At 47.3% G+C, this 22,553-nt stretch overlaps 1 protein-coding gene across 1 annotated transcript in view; it reads right to left on the bottom strand.

The window, feature by feature from the left end:
• Positions 1 to 22,553, bottom strand: part of RANBP17 (RAN binding protein 17) — a 2,111,817-nt gene that overhangs the window by 1,893,095 nt on the left and 196,169 nt on the right. The window contains exon 5 of the mRNA XM_069654335.1: positions 15,549 to 15,614. Coding sequence (XP_069510436.1) covers positions 15,549 to 15,614 — 66 coding nt within the window. The remainder of the gene's footprint in view (positions 1 to 15,548; positions 15,615 to 22,553) is intronic.

Here is a 22,553-nt window from a genome sequence, read left to right as displayed (position 1 = left end):
AGGAAACGCATACAGGAACAGGCCATCCCAGGGGAACGAGAATGCATCGTCTATGCTCCTCGGCTGGGGAAACCTGCTGGCGAACCTCTGGCACTTGGAGTTTGTCGCCGTCGCGAACAGGTCGATCTGGGATTTGCCCCATCGTTGGAAGAGCCGATCCACTTGATCCTGGTGTAGTTCCCACTCGTGGCACGAGCGCAGCTCCCTACTGAGTGAGTCGGCGATGGTGTTTTTTATTCCTGCCAGATGGAAGGGAACCAGAAACATCCCCTGGGCGATGGCCCAGTGCCACAGATCCCGGGCCTCCTTGGATAGGGCTGGGGATCTGGTGCCTCCCTGCTTCCGGATGTAAAACATCGTGGTGGTGTTGTCGGTGAAGATCCTCACGACCTTGCCCTTGAGGGACGGGAGGAATGACTTGAGCACCCAGAACACGGCACAGAGCTCCAAGATGTTGATGTGGAAAGACCTCTCCTCCGGGAGCCAAAGGCCTCTTGCGTGGAGATCTCCGGTGTGCGCACCCCATCCCTCCAGGGAGGCGTCCGTCTTTACCGTCTCCTGATGTGCCGGGGTCTGTAAGTCCGTGCCCGCCGTGAGGTGTGCACGGGTGCCCCACCACTGAATCGCCGACGGAAAACCTCGTTGAGCGAGATATTGTCTTCGAAGCTGCACGCCGCTTGCATCCAGCGAGCGTCGAGGAACTCCTGTAGAGGATGCATCCGTAGCCTGCACAGGCGCACTAGATAGATGCATGAGGACATCATTCCGAGGAGGGACTTGATGGATCTCACCCTGGCCATGTCCGTGGCTAGCAGGCTCTGCACCTTGCCTAAAATGGCCTTTGTCCTTTGTCCTTTCCTCCGACGGAGACGCAAATCGTACCACTGTATCGAGCTTCGCTCCCAGAAACAGTGCCACCTGCGACGGAACCAAATGGGATTTCGGGTAGTTGATGGAGAAACCCAGCTCCGTGAGTAAGCGGACGGTCTTCGACGTGTGCTCGACGGCGAGTTCTCTTTTCCTTGCATGGATGAGCCAGTCGCCCAGGTAGGGGTAGACGTGGATCCCCTGCAGGCGCAGCCGCGCCGCCACTGGTGCTAGGCACTTGGTGAACACCCTGGGTGCCGACTTCAATCCGAATGGCAGAGCTCTGAATTGGTAGTGGCGTCCTTGGACTACGAATCTGAGAAACCTTCGGTGTCCTTTTAGGATGGGGATGTGGAAGTAAGCATCTTCCAAGTCCAACGACGATAAGAAGTCGCCCTCCTCCAGCTGTCCCAGCACGTGCTGGAGAGTGACCATCCTAAACTTCTGTGCCTTGATGTATTTGTTCAACTGACGTAGGTCCAGGATGGGGCGCCAACCGCCTGTCTTCTTTCTGACGAGGAAGTATCTTGAGTATACTCCGGAGCCCTGCAGCCTCTTGGGGACGAGCTCGATGGCACCTTTCTTGAGCATCGCCTTTACCTCCAACAGCAGTTGAGGGACGTGATTTTCCTTCCTGGCCACAGGAGGAATGCGGGGACACTTCGTTTGGAATTCGAGAGTGCATCCAGCACCCAACGGTCGGTGGAGATGGACTCCCACATGCTGACGAACTTCGCCAGCCGGCCTCCCACCGGGGTGCTTCGGTGGGGGCCCGACGCTATGGCCGGTTCAATCTTGCTTGGAGGCGGCCTTGCCTCCTTGGCGACGACGCCGAGATCCTCCTTGCTTGCCGCGACCTCTGTAAGCCTCCTGGGACGAGGAGCAGGCCGCCTGGCGGTACATAGAGGAGCCACCGCCTGATCCCTTGGAGGGCCCCCTGTCTGCCTCCGGTGCTCTAAAAGGGCCGTCGTTGCTAAAGGACTCCCAGGGCTCAGGCCATCTCTGTGTCTGCCTTGATGTCCTGCAGCGACTCAGCCACCGTTTTCCCCCAACAGGTTGTTGCCATCGAAAGGCATGTCCAAAACCCTGGCCTGCACGTTCCTGACGTAAGTCTGTCGCCTTGAGCCAGCCATGTCGTTGAAGGCAAACACTGTTGCCTAACTGGCGAAACCCAGTGTCGGCAATATCCGTTGGCACCGTTATGGCGTGGTCCGACGCCACCTCACCTTCCTGCAGAATCTCCAGGGCCTTTGCCCTTTTGTAGGAAGTCCAGTAGGGGAGCAATCTTGTACCATAGCTCCCTGTCGTAACGGGCCACAATCGCTAAGGCGTTGGCCGCCTTAATTGTCGTCGCCGCCGCCGAGTTGACCCGTCGCCCCATGGTGTCCAATTTCTTACCCTCGCCGTCAGGTGGGGAAGTAGAGGTTGAGGCCGTCTCCCCCGCCGCCGCCGAGACGACCGAATCCGGCATAGGTTGAGCACTGAGGCACAAAGGGGTGGCGTCGGGGACCCGGTACTTCTTCTCGTACCTGTCCCTCTTGGCAGGCGTCGTGGACGGGTTCTTCAGGATCGCAAGTCCCTCGTCCCAGATATCGTCGAGTAACGGTACCACGAGGACCGCCTTTATCTTGGCCTCTCGCCGTTGGTAGAGGAAACCCTTCTTCTGTTCCTCGGGGCAGAGCTTGGATGCCCTGGCGATCATGGCGTGAAAGGAGCCAATTTTGTCGGCCGGGGAAGCCCGAGGGAGTGGTGATTGAAGGTCCGTCCCATCGTCACCGCCGTCGTCATCCGTCCCCGTCGTCGTATCCATCGCCGTGTCATCCCTTGTGTCCGGTGAGGGGGGAAGAGGGTTCCACGGGTCGTGGGGGCATGAAGGGCGGGGAGAGATGAACTCTCCTCCGCTTGTTCGGAGGGCTTCCCGACGGGCCCGGTTCTGGATCGTCTGCCGGGGTTCATGGTAATCTCATCCTTATCTCCGTGCATAAGGTTTGGATCACCATCAAAATGGCCGCCGAGTTATCCTGAGGCTCGGGCAATGGCTGCGACGGGAGGCAAGGCTGCTCCTCCACTGGGGCCTTGTCGGCGCAACCGTCGTTTTCTTCGACCACCTCTTCGGGATCCCTCCCGTGGGATCGTACCTTCTCGAACCTCTCGCTGAGGTTCTTCACGGTTTCCACCAGCTCCTCCTCAGAGGCTGAATCCGTGTCCGTAATGGCCACCGCCCCCCCCCGTTTCTACAGGGGTCTTCACTGGGGTCTTGTCTACGGGCTGGAAAGAGGATTCCCTCTGCGGTGGCAGGGAAACTCTGGACCCCGAGGTCGCCTCCACTGGTGTAGCCTCCACAGGCTTCGCCAGGGTCGCCGAGACTCCCTCGATAATTGGTTGATATTTTATTTCTATCGCGCTCGTACACAAGTGTTTCAGAGCGCGACAAGGCAAGGGAGGGGAACAGGGGAGAACAAAACAGTGATTTTACTAGGCCCAGTGACATTGAGAACGCGCAAGTGCATGGGAGAGGGAGGAGGGGAAAAGTGCATGGAAGGGGGGAGAGGTGGAAAGTGCAAAGCAGAGGAGAAACAGATAAATAACAAATAAATAATAAAGGCAACAAACAGTGGTAATGCAGCCAGCAATTTGTAAGTGCTAGGTTTAAGGCAGCAGACAGGGTAGGTATGATAAGTGCAGGAAGAAAAAGGGGGGGGCTGTATGGTTACAGATACAGACCCCAGTGCAAGGGGTGGCCCGGAGGCAGTGCGGGAGGGTGGCAGAATGAGAAGGTACTTGGGCCCAAAAGACAGAGGGTGGCCAGGTGCACGGTGCCAAGAGAGAACAGATCAGCAGGGGAGAGGGTGAGCGAAGGCAGAAGAAAAGAGGAAGGTCATGAGGTGCCGATGAGGAGGATCTCCGTCTTGCTTGCCTTCAGACAAAGATCATTGGCGGCACACCAATCTTGATGAGAGTTGAGTGTCGTCAGCGTAGCACTGGAAATTTGAGCAGAAAATGGCAATGCAGTGGGCGAGAGTTGCCAGGTATTGGTTGAAAAGCCAGGGCGAGAGGCTAGACCCCTGGGGAACACCACAGGTAGAGAGGAAGATAGATGAAAGGAAGGACCCAAGTTGGACCTGGGAGGGTCGATTTGAGAGGAAAGAGGTCAGCCAGGCCAGAGCCTGCTCAGTGATACCCAGGTTTTCACGGAGACGGTTGAGCAGGATGGTATGGTTGACCGTGTCGAAAGCAGAAGAGAGATCGAGGAGGATGAGGACAGAGGGAATGTTAGAGTCAAGGTTAGTGAGCAGATCTTCACAGATGTTTAGGAGAGCAGTTTCCGTGCTTCTGGCAGCTCTGAAGCCAGACTGGTGGTCATGGAGACAGCCAACAGAATTGGAATGAAGGTTAAGCTGAGAGATGGCCAACTTTTCCAGGAGTTTGCCAAGAAAGGGAATAATGGAAATTGGGCGATAGTTAGATGGACAAGAAGGTTCAGCTGTGGGTTTCTTGAGAAGAGGATGCACAAAGGAGTGCTTCAGAGGGGAGGGGAAGGGAAGGATCCAGAGGCAAAGGAGTGGTTGCAAAAATCAGCAAGGGCCGGAGCGAGGGTGTCAATGTGGTCCTTGATGGTTTTAGAGGAACAGGGATGAACCTGTTTTGAAGAGGCTTTCATAGATCGGACTGGTCTAGCAACCTCGTCAGGGGTGAAAAGAGGAAAGGACGAGAAGGATGGTGGGAGGGTGGCTAAAGGAGGGTCAGCAAGCACAGATGGAGAGGGAAGAGGAGGAGTGTGGGTGGAGAGGGTGGACAGGATGTCCTGGGTTTTTTAAATGAAGTGAGAGGCAAGGGCATTGCAAAGAGCCTGGGAGGCAACAGGAGGGGTAGAGACTGCAGCAGGGTTGGCCAGCTCCTTGCAGATTTTAAAGAGTTCGGCCGAGTTGTTAGATGCCGCAGAGACACGAGCTTGAATGTGGACTCTCTTCTTGGTGAGGACAGAGAGTCGGTAGTGCCTTTGTAGCAGGCGACAGGCCAGTTTGTCAGAGGATGAACAGGAAGTCCTCCAATTCCTCTCAGCTGCCCTACACTTACGTTTAAGTGTAGCTAGGTCAGAGTCATACCAGGAATTGCACTTGGCTTTGTACTTCAAACGGATCCTCATGACAGGGACAAGAGCATCAAGCGCATCAGAAATTGAAGAGTAGAGCAGAGACAGGGCTGTATCAGGATGTGAGACAGCCAAAGGTGGAGGGGGGGGGAGAGAAAGTGGCGGTAAAAGCCTCAACTGACACACGCTTCATGGGCCGGATGTCTGAGAAGGTAGGTGGCAGTGTTGGGGTAGGCTTGACTTGGGGGGAAGAGAGGGAGAGATGAGATGAGAGGAGGGAGTGATCGCTCCAGGAGAGAGGAGTGGTCAGAGGGATGGAGAGGGGGAGGTCGGAGGAGATCAAGACATCGAGTGTGTGCCCTGCAGAGTGAGTCGGGCCAGAGGGGAGGATGGACAGGGAGAGGGAGTCACAGAGGTCACTGAAGAGTACAGAGGAGGAGCAAGGAGAGTCTAAATGTATATTTAGGTCACTGAGGAGGAGGAGTTGAGTGGTAGAGGCCAGGAGAGAGGAGGAGAGGTCTGCCCACCCAGAGAGAAATTAGGTGATTTGACCAGGAGGCCGGTAGAAGGTAACCACAGTAAGAGAACGGGTAGGCAAGAGAGAAAGCCTACAGACAAGGCATTCAAAAGTGGAGTAGGTCTGAGTGGGAATGATAGAGGCAGGAATCCACTCAGGAAAGATCAGGGCTACCCCCCCACCCGACCGGGAGGATCTGGGTGCTGAGAGGATCTTGTAGCCATCAGGGAGGAGTGTCAAAGCTTGTGACAGAGCTGGCCGTGAACAATGTCTCAGTAAGGTCTAGGTCTTCAAGGAGGTGGCAGATGTCAGAGGAGTGTTTGACGGCAGAGCGAGAGTTAAGAGTGGCAATATGAAGAAGGTTGCCAGCCTTAAAGACGTTCCTGGGAGAGGTACAGATCAGAGGTACGCCCTGCGGAGGAGAAAGAACCCTAAGAGGGGCAGAGGAGGAGGAGGAGAGAGAGGGCAAGGTAGCCAAGGGGGGAGAGGAGGGGACAGCAGGAGTTGAGAGGAAATTGATGAGGCGAGGGAAGCGCCTATCAAAGAGGAGGAGATTAGCCTGAGGGCCTTGGACCATGACAGTGCCATTTAGGTAGACATTAATGATGACTTTAGAGGAGTCGAAGGAAGCCATGAGAACTTCCCAGCAAGTGCCACCATTAATGGGAGAGGAGGAGATAGGGCAGAGCACAGAGACCATATGAGGAGTCCATAGATCTGGCAATGGAACGACAAAGAGGATGTCGGTAAGGGTCTGTCTGGCGGAAGCATTGGAGTAGGTGTCAGCGATAGGAAGACCAGGATTAGAGGCCAAGATATCCTTTTTGAACTTCTTCCTACCAGACTTAGTGAGAAGGGAAGGATAGTCAATGGAGAAGCAGTTGGAGAAGATAGGAGAAACAGAAAGCGCCATTGGGGTGGAAGTAAGGAGAGGATGGAGATACTGGGGGGGGCTAAGGCAGGTAGGTGTGAGACAAAAGAGTGTGGTGAGGTCACTGGACTGGCAAGTTACAGAGAAGAAACCGTGTACAAGCAAAATACAGACAATTTTGCAATGGGCAGCAAGATTTGACTTTTCTGAACAAAGCAAAAACAGCAAGATTTGATTTTTTAGCACAAAGCAAAAACAGCAAGATTTAACTTTTTAGCACACAGCAAAAACAGAAAGATTTGACTTTTAAGAGCAAAGCAAAAACAGCAAGATTTGACTTTTTCAATCTCGGAATCGGATGTTAGAAAAGGGTTTTAGGAAGCACTGCGCAGCAGGATGACAACTTGGAAGCAACAAGCAGAAAGAACAGTGATAGTCAAATGCAGTAGAAGTGAGTCCATAAGGAGGGAACTAACCCAAAGTTCTGGATGTGGCAAAGTCAAGGCAGTCCGGCTTTCTTAGAGGAGTGAGGTGGCAGCATCATTGTGGTTAAGGTGCAGGGAGGATCCCAATTAGCGTTCCGGAAGCAGACAGGGAGCAGACAGGGGCCTTGGAAGTGGGCCTTTGCTGAGAGGGCCGGCTGAAGCCTGCCAGTCCCTGATTGGATGGAAGAAAACACTCAGCAACCAATGGGAGTGCAGCACAGGGAGAGGTGATTCAGCACAGCCTGCCTACACAACAAAGAAAACCACGGCGGCCATCTAGGAAGGGCCAAAAACAGTGAAATAAGCAGCAGTATTAGGAAAAAACTAGTGCTTTCAAAATAGCAACACAGCTCCAGGTATTAAAAAGCTCAAAAAATGGCTGCATGATGAAAAGGCCAAATAAAACAGTCCTTTCCACAAATATTATGCAAATTTCCTCCATTTTTCTTTTTTCTTCTTTTTTTTAAAATTTCGATTTTTCAGATTCAATAATTCCCCAGGAGGTGCAGTAATGCACAGAAAGTGCACCTACCTAATGGAACGGTCAACAGCCAGGCACAAACTCCACATGTGCAGGAGAACAACAGATGGCCAGGAGGGTGGAAACAGGACCTCACTCCCAGTGAGAAGCAGATGAAAAAAAAAGGGTGAATCAAGGCCCTCACCACCTTGGGTGCGCTTGAGGCCTTCACCTTGGGGGGAGGGTCACCGCCTCGCTCCTCCTCGGCTGAATCCTTTGAGATCAACCGGGGCCTCTCCAGAAGCTTACCCGGGTTCTCAGATTTCCTCTTCCCCGAATCAGAGCTTTGGCTCATGGTTGATGGTGCCGGGGAAGGCGCGCCCTGCCTGGCAGCCGAAGAGCCCGACCGTTCGGCACTCCCGGGACCCGCGGACTCGCGGTGCTTAGCCTTCTATTGGGCCCCCGTTGCCGGGGCCCCCTCACAGGATTTAGAAAACCGCTCTGACCTTTTCTTTTTCTCACCTGCTGGGCCCTTCTCCTTGACAAAGCGGGTACGACGATCCCTCATGGACCGTTCCGATAGGTTTTTGCAGAACGCACAGTCCTTCTCCACGTGAGACTTGTCCTCATGAAGGCAGTAGAGACATCTCGAATGCTCGTCCTCCTTGAAAACATTCTGTAACCCGCATCCAGGGCAGTCCCTGAACAGCTTGGATCCGGGCGTCGAGCTTCCCTTGTCCTGGGCCATGTCCATGGTAGGCCTCAGATCTTCTGGAATCCTCCAAGAAGCGTAACTCAATGAAAACTTCACCCTTGAGGGGCGTAGAAAATTCCAAAACGGGTCCCTGTTGATCGGAAGTAGAACGGTGGAGCTTGAGGCTTGATTTAACCAAAAAAATCTCCTTGAAAAAAGCACGAAAACACAGTAAAAGCTCGAGAGCTATAGCACGAGGACTCCCAACACTTGAACGTGCGGTAAAAATCTGAGGATGGCTGCCGGGGGAGGGGTTTAGGGAGAGGGTAGTCATTGGCTGGGGGCAGTATGACCCAGAGACCAGTGATTGGTTACTACTAAGAAAGACAGATCAGAAAGGAAACTGATGATGATTTTTTTTCTTTACCGAGTATTCCCAGCCTGACGACGGGGAATATTCATGAGCATGTGAATCCATGCCAGACCCCATGCTGGAGAATGTATTCTGTCTCCTTGACTCAGAGATATGTTCTTTCCTCGATATACCTAGAGCAGTCCCACGTGCGTTATTTTTAAGAATTTTGAGTTTATTGACAACATACTTGCTTGCACCCAAGTAGAGTGTGTTGCAATAATCCAATTTTGACAGGATGAGGGCTCTAGCTAGGATAAGACAACTCTCATTAGAGAAAAAAGCGTTTACAAGCCTGTATCAACTTGCAAGTATATGCTGTTGCTGAGGCCGTGGCAGTGACTTGTTTGCGTAGGTTAAAAGCTGAGTCTAGGTAAAAGCCTAGCGTTTTTACCTCTTAACACTTTAATATTGTTCCAGTCAATGTTAAAGGAGGCATATGGGTTGCTGAGTTTATTAAGGTTTGCTGGGGAGCCTAGAATCAGGAGCTCCGTTTTATCGTCATTCAGGCAGAGGCCATGGGTGACCATCCATGTCTGAATGATTAGATACATTTTATTCACTAAGGCTACATCAGATTCATAGTTTCCAGAGAGGTATGAGGATCTGAGTGTCATCTGTAGTTCCATGTGTTCAAATGTCAGCAAGAATTGCTGTTTACACAAAGAATTGCAACAAAAAGGCTGTGGTTTTGCCGCTGCAATCAATGTAAAGGATGCGGGGGACACCCCCGCAATCCCCAGATGCATTATGCCATTTAAGGGGACCAGGGGACACCCCCACACCCCCTCCTCCCCTTAAATAGTATAATGGGGTACACCTTTACCAAGTCAAACCACAGCATTTTTGCTGCGATTTATTGTAAAGGCGACATTTTAGCTGCAATTTTATTACTGCATACCGTCATCTGCAAAATTAGTGTAGGTGACACCCACATGATCAAGATCGTCAAACAGAGGCTTCATGAAAATGTTATACATAGTCAGTGACACGCAGGAGACTTGGGGTGCTCCGTATGTTATTGGGATAGGGTTGGCTGCTGCCGACAGCGAGAAGACTCTCATAGTCCTATTGTTTACAAATGATTGGATTCATACTATTGGATCCTGGGAGAAATGGGCTGCTGAGGCAAGGTGATGAGATAGCACTTTGTGGTCCACCAAATCAAAAGCAGCAGACATATCCAGTAGTAATAGCAGAGCAGTTTTTCTCTTGTCTTTAAGTTCATCAATCTGGGTCTTTAGATCAATCAATGCCGTTTCGGTGCCATGTTGAGGCCTAAAGCCAGATTGTCGATTCCCTAAAAGATGATTGGTCTCTAAGTAATCCTGAATCTGAAGGTATGCTACCTTGTCTAATATCTTTAGTAAGAACAAGACGGTTGTGATCGGCCTGTAATTAGTAGGGATAATAGGGTCTAGGGATTGTTTTTTTAGGAGAGGTAGGACCCATGACTCCTTTAGGTTGCTGGGAACGGTAGCGGATGAAAAAGAGGCATTGATTAATTTTGAGATAAAAAGGTACAAGGTCTCTGGCAGCATCTTTGATTATCTGACACCTTGAGGGTTTCAGAGACGCAATAATGTTTTCTACCTCGAGGATAGAAACTTGGAGAATTTGAAGCATTGAGGAGGTTTAGTGGAAAGCCCTTGAGTACTAAAGACTGTGCCTACGTTGGGTAAATTCGATCTTTTATCAGCTATTTTGTTTTGGAGAGTGGCAATCTTGTTGGTTAGAGCATTCTGAATGTTAGTACATCAGAGTTTATCCTTCAAACAGTTGTCTGTCTGGGGGATTGGGGCCTCCATTTCTCTGCGGATAACAGAGTTCCTTGGTGTCGGAACTAGCTTTGTTAATCCTATTGTTGTAGGTCTCACGTTTGGTCAGTACTATTTCTTTTTTGTATTTAGCTGAAATATTCAACAGGTTAGTTTTATTCTCTACAGTTGGGTCAGTGAGGCAGTGATGTGTACAGTGAGGCTTTGCTCAACCCTTTTATTATTTAAATAAAAGTGTATAGCAACCACTAGTCCTCTGTGTCCGTATCTCATTCCTGGTTCCTCACATACCATTTAGCGTGGTTCCCAATAAATACAGGGCAAACTCTGCAACATTTATCTGGAGCTAGTTATTTGGGCTCTATCCTTACATATTGAGCACTGTCTTGCTGTGATATGGTAATTAGACTCACCACATTCATATTCTAAATGTGTACTAATATATTCATTACTTCCATTATTTCATTCATAAGTACTGTATTTTTTTTAAAAACATGTCTTTCCAGAAATGAAGAAGTGAGAGTCTGGTTTGAGGCTTTTAGGCTTGAAAAGGCTTACATCAAAATAATTCAATAATTGATTTTATATTATTTTGTCTGGGTGCATGTACGTTTCAGTGAACTCATTAAAGAACAGAGTGTAGTGCTGTACATTAATTTAGGTGAAATGAAAGATGAACACTTCCGACTGTCTCGTGAAATCACAAAAGCAATGAAACCACTAGCCCCAATGTAAAGATCTTAAATCTTCGATTTCTTTGCAGGCACCAGAAAAGATAAAGTTTGAGGAAAGCTAACCCCGGTGGGAGAGAATACACATACTACTCCACAGTTCATGATATGCATTCCAGGATTGATTTGTGGTTAATAGACACGGATAGCATGGCCTGGGTGACGGAATCTCGCATATACCCCAGGACATACTCCGACCACTCCCCGATACATTTAGCATTGCAAATCCCATACAAGATCAGTCCAAGACCACCATGGAGGTTTAAACCAGCAGCCCTAAGTGACATACTATATAAAAATTCAATGGCGCAATATGCGCAAGACTACTTCGAGATCAATGAACATTCGGTCTCCACCCAGGCTATACTGTGGCAAGCTTTCAAAGTTTGCATAAGGGGCCAATCGATATCCATCGAAGGGGGAATCCTCAAAGATATTAGGGCTAGACTAGAGAGGCTTGAAACGCAATTAACATCACTACAAACCCAGTATGCCACGACCCCGACCCCCCAATTGGCCACTGAAATTAAGACCAAACTGGAGGAGTATCGAGAAGCGGCGGACCAAGAGATAAAATATTTTGATAGGCCCATAGCAGCGCGTAGATACGGGGAGGGGGAGCGTCCTGCGAAACTATTGGCCAGAGCAGTACGTGGAGAAAGGGGACCCACTAGTATAACCTGTATACAAATAGAAGACGGTACCATGTCCACAAACCAGAATGAAGTGAAAGACACATTTTACAAGTTCTATAAGGAATTATACTCCCCACCCCCCCTTCCAGGGCACAGTCACTGACATCGAGCAATACCTCTCCAAGGTACCAACAACGCTTATTGCAGAATCGACTATGGAATTACTAGAGGCACCCATTACTGAGGCTGAAATATATGAAGCAATAAAAGCTCTTCCCAATGGAAAGGCTCTGGGCGCAGATGGGCTAGGAGCAGAATTCTATAAGGAGTTTAGTCAAATCCGAACACCCAGACTACATGCTTTCTGGAGGGAAGCTCTGGAAATAGGAGAATTCCCCGAAACCACCAGGGAAGCAATAATCACACTTCTACTTAAACCAGGTAAGCCCCCGGGAGAATGTGGTTCATACCGCCCGCTATCATTAATAAACACTGACGCCAAGATCCTGGCAAAAATATTAGCAACAAGACTCACGCCATATATGGTGCATGAAGATCAGGCCGGGTTTATAATGGGTAGATCTATAGCCACAAATATTAGACGATTTCATCAGATAATTAACTCTATATCCGCTACGACTCGGGGGATAGCGGTCTCCCTAGATATGAGAAAAGCGTTTGACACAGTCTCATGGCCTTTTCTTTTTGGAGTGCTACGAAACTATGGGTTTGGCCCAAAATTCATAAAGTGGATTCAGATACTATATACACGACCACACGCGGGGATCAGAGTAAATGGAACCCTCACAGACATACTGGAACTGTTGGGAGGTACCAGACAAGGCTGCCCGCTCTCCCCTTTGCTTTTTGCCTTAGTTATAGAACCATTAGCAGACATTCTCAGATCTCGTTACAGCTTGTTGGGGATATGGCTCGAAGGCAAGCTGCAAATTATAACGCTGTATGCGGATGATATACTTTTATATCTAAAAAACCCAGACAGTATGCTCGGCAAAGTCCTGGCGGAGGTGGGGAAATTCGGTGAATACTCGGGATTGCGCCTCAACCCACACAAATCGGAAATATTTCCGCTCACGGACGCCACACCACAGCCCCGAGAACCTTCACGGACTTATATGGAGTCCGATACACATAGTGTATCTAGGTGCCCACATAGCCAGAACGGCCCAATTATCCCGAGCAATGAACTACACGACATTAGGGGAAACACTGCGCTAAAATGAAACGATGGAATGTACTTCCAATATCAATGGCGGGGCGGATAGCCTTAATCAAAATGGTGATACTACCGAAACTTTTCTACCTCTTTAGTACAGTACAGTACTTGGCGGCACAGGAACAACAAGCAGCCAGTTGGGCCTCATGTTTTCTTAACCCTACCGACACACCCCAGTCACCGCAAGAGAGAGAGGCAATAGGGGCGCTACAGAGGATGACCAGACCCACCCCGAAACAATACAATACGACCAATCACTCCAAAGTCACAATCACGGCATGGTCCAGCATTACTGACATATTTGGTGCCAGTAAGCTATATCATCTGAGTATGCCAATATGGGGAGACCCACACACGCCACTCAATATTGAAGGTGAAATAGCAAGACATTGGAGCGCTAAAGGTAGCACACAGTGGGGTCAGTTGTTTCCGGGCCAACCCTTCATACAATGGGAGGATATTAAGGATACGTTGTGTAATACGCACACGCATAAACGGCAATATCACAGGGTTGCAGCCCTTACACAACAAATCCAACCAACATACCCAGAGGAACCGGAAATAAATATGGCACTAGGCTATATATTCACAGGAGGAACCCAGAAGATCCCTGCCTCTACGCTGTACAAAACTATAATACAAACACGCCTTGCGTTAACCCACACAGCTAAGGGGAGGTGGGAACAAGACCTGGGGCAACTGATAGATGATCAAGAATGGTCTCGGATCTGTGCACTGACTAAAGGGATATCTTGCAACTCGAGGTTTAAATTGATATACTATAAAATAGTGCACAGGACGCATTACACGCCATTAAGGCTTAAGCAAATATATCCCACATCAAATGGTGCCTGTCCAAGACGTAATTCTGAAAATGCTAATATATTTCATATGCTATGGGACTGCACCAAATTGAGACACTATTGGTTAGAGGTTTGCGGGGCTCTTGACAAGATGGCAGACCAACCGGTGGAATGGACACCACGGATTTGCATGTTGGGGGCAGAAGGGAAACTGAATCCGAAGTGGCGAAAACTACTAAACCTGAGTCTGCTCATAGCCAAAAGGGTCATATTAATGAGATGGAAGAATGTACAACCCCCCTCAATAGAGGACTGGAACAGAGCTATGGTGTGGATTAACGACACTGAACAACTATATATTGATTCGGTCACGCCACACAGTAGACCCAGAAACATATGGTCACGATACAAGCAATACTTGGCTGATCTAAGCGAACCAGAAAACCTGAATACAGAAGGCAATTGAACTGTATATGTAGTATGTCTGTATAACCGAAAGTTGCAAATGTATGTGCATAACTAGTGAGCAAATATAAATAAAGTTGTTAAAAAAGTTTGAGGAAAGCTTGGATTCACTACAATCTACCTATAAGGAATTCTTAATTTTATTGAACCACTGTTACAGATCAGATGCATTTAATCCAGCAGGAATCAGCCATAACTTCAGAAGACTGCGTGCATGGTAAGCAATCCGATACCAGGACAGGCACTAAAAATCCAACATACCACAAGTCTGAAACTAGGCAGGCGGTACTAAGGAAGTCAGGGACTCTGCCGACTATTTCTCAGCTTCAGTGTCAATCTCTGCTATGGAAAAAAGCTGGCAATAGTGTCAGGAAAAAGATGGTGGATTGGATCCACATTAGTGGGTGGTCTCTCAGCTGAACGTGTGGTGGACTTCTTGTGGGCAGAGTGCACTGAACTAGATACACCGCTTGGGATCTTGAGACAAAAGAGGTTGTTTAGCAGTAATATGTTCCCATTTTAATTAATTGCATCAGTGCAAGTTGGCACTTCTCCATTTAGGAAGCCTACACCTGTGCAGTTCGGATGCCTGAACCTGTGCAGTAGGATGCCGCGTTCACCATTTATTTTTTATTTTTAATGTATTATGCAAGTGGTTTCTAAGCGCGGGTTCGGGATTAGAACCTTTGGTGCATGGCGTTGTCTTGCTTCCAAGACAAACGCATTGCAGCTGAGCTATCCTTCCTCCCCATTTCATCATTGCACCAGTTTGGAGTCTGCATGTCTATGCTCAAAAAAGATGTGGCTCAGACTTCGAATTTGTGCAATGACTATCCTCAACGCATCACAGATCTTTAATGACGGACAACAAAAGAGTCCATGAGCAAAGAGGTGGCACCTTTAAAATGATTGTTAATGTTTGCAGACTCAATGTCTGTCTACATACCAGGGCTTGCTTCTTTTATTTAACGTATACCTTGGAACTCTGAATCCATGTGAGACGCTGGATGTGAAATTTCTCATCTTAACTTGGCTCAGCTTATTTGTGCTGTGTCTGGGTGTAAAGAAGTATTTGTCCTACACAGGCCTTCTAATTGACACAGCGTGCCAAGGATTATTTGAAACTTTATTATTTGCCCAAACTCGTATCTCCTGCCATCTTTCATACTCCTAAACATGCTCATATCGATAAGGAGGAGTGTTGTTCTGCAGGCTTTCCAGGGCACAAGTTGCACCTGTAAGCTGCCTAAGAGTTTATCAATAAATATACCTTTACACGATTAAACAAAAACCTGTACAAATCTGTCTTGTTTTTCTGTCAATGTGCTACGAGAGCCTACATGGCAGCCAGAAACTGGGGATGAGTGCTCTGTAGGAGCTGAATGATCAGCAGGAACAGCAACAACCTTCTTATAGAAACAGAAAAAGCTTAACAATGGACAAAGCCTGTATTTTAATTGTCTTTCTACTTTAAAGCCATTATAAATAGAACATACATACCAAGTTCATTTCCTGAGTCAGTTCTGAAAGAATCATTACTCCAATTACACAGTGATCCACAGTGCCCTGGAAAAAGGAAAGAGCGCAGACCCTTAGTTTCAATGCAGATCACTCTTAAGAGAAAATCAACGGATTGTGAACTTGAGGTATTTGGAGACGAAAAACATGATATCAGCAATTGCAAGCACGATGAGTGATGATACCAAATGCTTTGTGTGCAGTCATACATATTGCATGCCAGTCTGCATACCCCACACACATTCATTTGTAGCAGTGCAACAACCATTTCATTTTTGACCAAGTTTAAACAGTCATTGAAAAAAACCAGAACCAAAAGTCTTTCAACTGAAGAGAATCTCTGTAAAGGAGAACAGACTTCACAAAACAAGCATTACAATAATAATTTGGTGATTTAAATAGTGTTTCCTACTGGGTTATTCCAGTTTCTAAGTGTTGTAATAATTTGTGTCGCCATCATTATCCACTTGTGATACTCAAATTACGGACCTAGTGAGGATGAAGGTCCAAGTCAACAAGACCATACTATCAAATTCATGTACCATGGCATCGTCCTGTAGGGAAAGTATGTTGTGCTTGAGCTATCCGACTGGTTAACATTTGTTGGTTACTTTCAGACTATTCTCTCAGATAATTCATAGAGGTAAATAGAAGGTATGGAAAGCCGTCACTAGAAAATGTTCCCAATGATACACACCGTGTTGATGAGACATTTGTGAACAAAATGACGGTGCAGGAAAAGGTACCAAAGGGGCCACCAAATGAAGACAAGTGGTAGAATAATTAGCATAACTAATATATATATAATAGAATATATGACAAAAGTTACTTATCCTGTAATATACTTTCTGGTGCTTGTATCTGTTTAGAGTCCAATGTTATGTATATCCCACTATCTAGTGGTTCTTCCAGAGTATTAGATGATGTTTGCTTCCAAAGTAAAAGATGGGTGTCGGCAGGGACGTTCAAGTTATAATATCCCTAAACTGCATGTGCTGGTACGCCAATGTCCATGCCCTCAGATTGTTTTCTGTGTATGTGCCTATGAGAACAGGTAGTGGCCACTGGAGCTTAATGTTACAAACTCCTGTTTTTGTGTTAATGTGAGCATTCGGGAGGCTTGGAGGTTGCATGGGATTCTAAATAGATACAAGCACTGAAAAGACTATTACTGGGTAAATAATGTTTGTCTTTTGAGGCTTGTGATCCTGTTTTAGATTCATATACTATGAATAAAATTAGCAAGCAGTGTGTGATTTTGTTGGTTGGTGTGAAAATTGCACTGTAGAAAAATGACATACTACTGCTTAACCCAATTGTGCATCTGCTCTTGTAGTGAACCCATATCGTAAAGTACTGTGCATGTGTGGACTGAACTCCATGTTGTTGCTTTAAATATGGTGTCTAGGAGCACATTATCTATGAATGCATGTGTAACCATTGTACCTTGTGTTGTGTTAAATGTGCTCTTGGAGTTTATGGCAAACTCTTAGGAGCAAGAGCGCAGCACTCTTTTATGCTGTGTGCATCCATCTAGAAATGCTGGATTCCATTATACTTTATTTATTTATTTATTTATTCGCATTTGTTGAGCGCACAGGCAGCCCGGTGGGCATCGTGGCGCTTGTTACAGATATGAAAATGACGTGTTGTACATACAATGAAGTCATTACTTAGTTGCAAGAGAAGAGTAGTAGCTACAGGAGAGGAGGAGAAAAGAGTAAACGACACAAAGGAAGAGGACTTAGTTAAACAAGGTGGTTTTCAATTTTTTTCGAAAGGCAATGAGAGAGGTTTCTGCTCTGAGCGTGCTAGGTAGTGCGTTCCAAAGCTTAGGGGCAATGTAGGGGAAACTTATTCCACCTGCTCTAGCTCGTTTGATGCGTGGGACCCTAAGTTGGTTGGTGTGGCATTGCCTTGTTGGTCTGGTGGAGTGAGATCTGGCTAGTGTATCAGACAGGTATGAGGGTGCAGACAGGTTGATACATTTGTGTGCGGTGGTAAGTATTTTGAATGTAATGCGCTCTTTGACAGGTAGCCAGTGTGCTGCCTTTCTGGCCTGCATGATGTGGTCCCTTTTTGGTATATTGAGAGCTGCTCTTAGTGCATTATTCTGTGTTGTTTGGAGTTTGTTGAGATTGGAGTTGGAGGTGCCAGCCAATAGCGCATTACAATAATCTAGTTTGGCCCCAATGGTGGCTCTGGCAATAGAAAGGCAGTTATCTTTGGTTAGGAAAGGTTTGATGGCATTAATGAGCTTAGTGCTCAGGGCGGAGGCAGAAACAATGGAGTTGACTTGCTTGTCCATGGAGAGTGAGGCGTCAATGTGGACTCCTAGTGTTTTAACAGATGGTAGAACTGGGATGACACAATTGTCTATGCAGAAGTTGGTGTAGAGTGGGTCGAGGTTCGTGAGAGTGGATTTTTGACCAAGGATGAGAATTTCGGTCTTATCTCCGTTAAGACATAGGCCGTTCGTGGCCATCCATGCTTGGATGGTGGCGTATATATTCTGGAGGGTGGCTGCGTCTTGATGGTAGAGTCATGTGAGCGGGAGGAGCACTTGGGTATCGTCAGCGTAGTTGGTGTATGTGATCCCAAGTGCGTCCAGTTTATCGAAGAGAGGTTTGGTAAAGAGATTATAGAGGGTAGGAGCCGTACATGAGCCCTGAGGGACTCCATATCTGATGGTGGTACGCTCTGCGTTAGCTATATTGGAGAACACTTTCATTGCTCTTCCTTCGAGGAAGGAGGTGATCCAGTTTGTGGCTTGTTCGGAGAAATGTGCGGCCTGAGTGAGATGGTTCGTGAGGATGGCATGATCGACTAAATCAAATGCCGCCGAGAGGTCTAGGAGCAGCAGAAGGGCCGGCTTGCCTTTATCTAGAATTAGGGTAATTTGGTTTTTCAGGTCTAGTAATGCGGTTTCAGTGCCATGACCTTTGCGGAATCCGGACTGCCTTTTACCTAAGATAGAGTTGTTTTCCAGGTAGGACTGTATCTGTATGTGTGCAGCTTTATCTAAGATTTTTAGAAGAAAAGGAACCGTTGTAATCGGCCGGTAGTTGTTAGGTTGGGCAGGGTCCAGGGTTGGTTTCTTTAAGAGCGGGCGCACCCACGCCTCTTTAAGGTTGTCAGGGACTTTGCCCGTCTTGAATGAGGCGTTAATGAATGCTGTGATGATCGGTGTGAGGGGTGCCGCACACTCTTTAATGATGTTGGGGGGGCATATATCGCCTTTGCATTGAGATGGTTTGAGCTGTTTGAGGATGTGGAGAGCATCTGATTCGGTGATTGGAGAGAAATTAAATTGGAGGTGTGCTTGTCTTTAGAGGTATTGACGGAGAGGGTCTGTTGGGGGTGCAGAGCCTTGAAGTGTTCTGCTATCTTGTTTTGAAGAAGGTCTATTTTATGTAACATCGCTGTTTGGATGCTATTGCACCAGGCTTCATCCTTAACAATCTCATCTGTGCAGATTGGGGGGACGGTGAGCTCTTTAAAGATGGTAAAAAGCTCTTTTGAGTGGGAGTTGGCTTCCATGATACGTTTATTGTAGGTTTCTGACTTTGCCTTAAATATGGCACTTTTGTATTTTTTAGAAATACAAAGATAGTCTACTTTGGTGGCATCACAGGGATTGGCCTGCCATATTTTGAAGGCTTGCCGTTTGCATTGGCGTAGATTTAATAGGTCCTCCGTGAACCATGAGTTGGAGTGAAACGATTTTTTTTCTTTTTTGTTTTCAAGAGGAGCTGCGGCGTTGATGGCATGGGTGAGGGTGTCTTTGAAGATCTCTGCTAGAATGTTGGGGTCTGAGGAGAAGGGAGGTGCTAGGCAGGGGTTGTTGAGAAAGGGACGTATATTGTCTGCTGTAAGTTTTTTGGCACTTCTGGCTAGCTTGGCCGGTGCGGGTATTAGTGGTTTGGAGTATGAGGATATGGGGATGCAGAATTGAAGGCAGTTGTGATCAGACCATGGAAGGGCTGTGTTAGAGTTGAGGGTGGAGCCACAGTTGTGATCTGCCACCCAATCTAAGATACGGCCTTTATTATGGGTCGGGGCACTAACTATCTGTGTGAATCCTAGATCTGTGAGGTTTCTGGCGAGAGTGGTAGCTGCTTTGTCAGATTTGTCATTGTATCCAAGGTTTAGGTCTCCTAGAAGCAGTGTTTTGGAAGTTAGTTTGATGTTTTTTCCAAGGAGATGGTTGACTATGCCTGTGAAATTATTGACAGGGCCTGGAGGTCTATATATGACATGAATGTTTACTGTGTCTTTAGGGGAGAGGGTAAGTTTGGCTGAGAGGATGTCAGTGGTGTCTTCCCCGGTGGTCGGAGTCTGTCTTAAGGCTAGGGTGTCTTTAAAAATTAGTGCGACCCCACCTCCCGTTTTAGCTAATCTGTCCTGTCTTAAGACCGAGTAACCTGACGGTACAGCTAGGCTGATGGTAGGGCCAGAGGCAGAATGCAACCATGTTTCTGTTATGGCTAACATGTCTAGGTCTTGGCAGGTAATGATATCATTGACTTCTAAAGCGTGGGCCTTGAGTGAGCGAACATTTAATAGAGCACATTTGAGGTGTTGGAGCTTTTTTATTCGAGCTGGCTTGAGGTCGGTAATTGGGATGATCTTTTTGGTATTGTGAGTAGGCTTATTGGTCATGTGATCTCTGGGAGGAGCGAGCGTCAGAGCCCTTTTTTGGCGCTTGTAGGTAATAGTGTGTGGCAGGCGGCAAGTCTTAGCGTGAGTGCGTGAACCTAGGCGTGAGTTCCTAAGTGTTACCTGCATGGGTGTGGAGATGAATGCTAGAGGGAGTGTGCGTGTTCTGAGTCTGTGCTGTCTGAGTATGATCTCGGGCATTTTGGGGGGAGTAGTGAGTGTGGTGGTGTGCCTTAGTTCCATGATATGGCTGTTGGGTTGCCCTTTGGGCACGAGGTAGACAAAACTACTAGTAAGTAAGATGTAAACTAAACCTATGAGGATGTGCAGTGTGTGGGCGGTGTGCATGTTGAGATAGCACAGCGAGAGCTGGGATGCTAATGGGTTAGGTGAGGCAGGTGCCTGACGGTGTAGCTCACAGAGAAATCTGTTACGAGCTAGGTAATGTGGGAGGGCTACCTAGAGGTCAGGTAGTGGCAGTACAAGGGTGTCTCTGAGCGACCATAAGGCACGACACAATAGCACAGTGGTCTCTAAGCGACCAATAGGCACACCACAATATCGCAGTGGTCTCTAAGCGACCATAAGGCACAATATCACAGTGGTCTCTAAGCGACCTTAAGGCACAATATCACAGTGGTCTCTAAGCGACCTTAAGGCACAATATCACAGTGGTCTCTAAGCGACCATAAGGCACAACAGCATTCTTGCTTTGAGGCAAATTGAATGAAAAACTGGTAATTTTTTGCCTATTTTCTTGATTCTGTGTGCGTAGAATATACGCACCTTGCTGACAACGTGTATGCAAGGACTTGTATGCTCCGGACTCGGACCTTTGGAGAAAATCTGGTGACTAGGTTGGTTCAAATGAAATGTATTCTGATGACAATCTTGGGTGTGTTCCGAAAAACCAGCTTGTACTTTTGTATGGAAACAAAGGGTTATCCACTGATGTAGCCTCTAGTTTACACGCTCACTCTTCTTATTGATATGATATCTATCAGAAAGGCAACCTTACGTATAAGGACATTTGAGTAAGCATTTGTGAATCAGTTAGTATTTTATTGGATTTGTAGAGCGCCTCCGCCAAAGCGATTGACAATATTTATATTACAAGAGTACAATTTAAAATGGGAAATGATGAACGGGGAGGGCGTTCAACAGAAGCATAAGAGGAAGTCACAGAGAGAAAATATGGTACTTTAATTGAGTGCAGAATATATGGAAGGAAGCACGAATGGGAAATGGAAGAGTGTCCCAATACTTCAGGGCGAGGAGCAAGAAGGAGCGAAAGTGATAAGAGGCCCATGGTGGTTTAGGAACAGAAAGAAGAAAGATTGAGAGAGAAGAGAATGAGTTGGAGTAAAAAAGAAACACAAGAACAAAAATAAGAAGGGGCAAGACCACACAGGGCTTTGTAAACAAAGCAAAGAAACTGAAAAAGAAGACCGAGGTAAAAAAAAAAGAAGGGCAGCAGAGCAAATCGGGGAGGTGACAGAATGAGGTGGCAATGAAGAGTAGACGGATTGCTTCGTTAAAACAGAACGTAGAGGAGTAAGGGGTGACATGGGAAGGCCTAGCAGAAGGGCAGAGCAGTAGTTAAGCCACGAAAAGATGAGCGAATATATCAGAAGCTTGGTAGCCCAGAATGAAAGGAAAGGGCGGGCACAGCAGAGATCATATATATGGAAATAGACAGAACATGCAGTAGTAGAAAAGTGAAGAGATAAAGAAAGCAAGGTGTCAAAGATTACCATAAGATTACGAGCAGAGGAAGAGAAAGGAAGGGTAGCTGGTGGGGGGAAAAAAAGCTCTGGAGGAGGAGAGGGGGAACAAGGAGGAGAGTAAAGGACCTCGGTTTTCCAAGGTTTAAGGTAAAGAAAATGTATATTCATACAAGACTTGACGGCCAAGAGTCAAGAGGGTTATTAAGAGATGGAGTGAATGAAGAGAAAAAAAAAAACAGCATTCACGTATCATCAGTATCATCAGCATAGAAATGACAGGAAAGATTAAAGGAGCTGATGAGAGTAGAAAGAGGAACAGAATATAGAGAGAAAAGAAGACGACAAAGAACAGAACCTTGCAGTATGCCGTAGAGAAGCAGAAAGGATGGAAAAAGTTGACTGGCCCAAGAGACAGAATACGAGCAGTCAGAAAGATGAGATTTAAACCACCTCAAGACAGGCCAAGTTAAACCAAAAGAAGAGAGAGAAGGATAGTGTGATCTACAGTGTCGAAAGAGGCAGAGAGATCGAACAGAATAAGAATAGAGGATTGTCCATTGTGTGGAGCGGAAAGTAAGGAGTTTGAAACGTGTAATAGGGC

Source organism: Ambystoma mexicanum, chromosome 3q (assembly GCF_040938575.1).
Source record: "Ambystoma mexicanum isolate Mex_15411 chromosome 3q, UKY_AmexF1_1, whole genome shotgun sequence".
Taxonomy (NCBI): Eukaryota; Metazoa; Chordata; class Amphibia; order Caudata; family Ambystomatidae; genus Ambystoma; species Ambystoma mexicanum.
The sequence above is the reverse complement of the archived record's forward strand: the minus strand, read 5'-3'. Positions and strand labels throughout refer to the sequence as shown.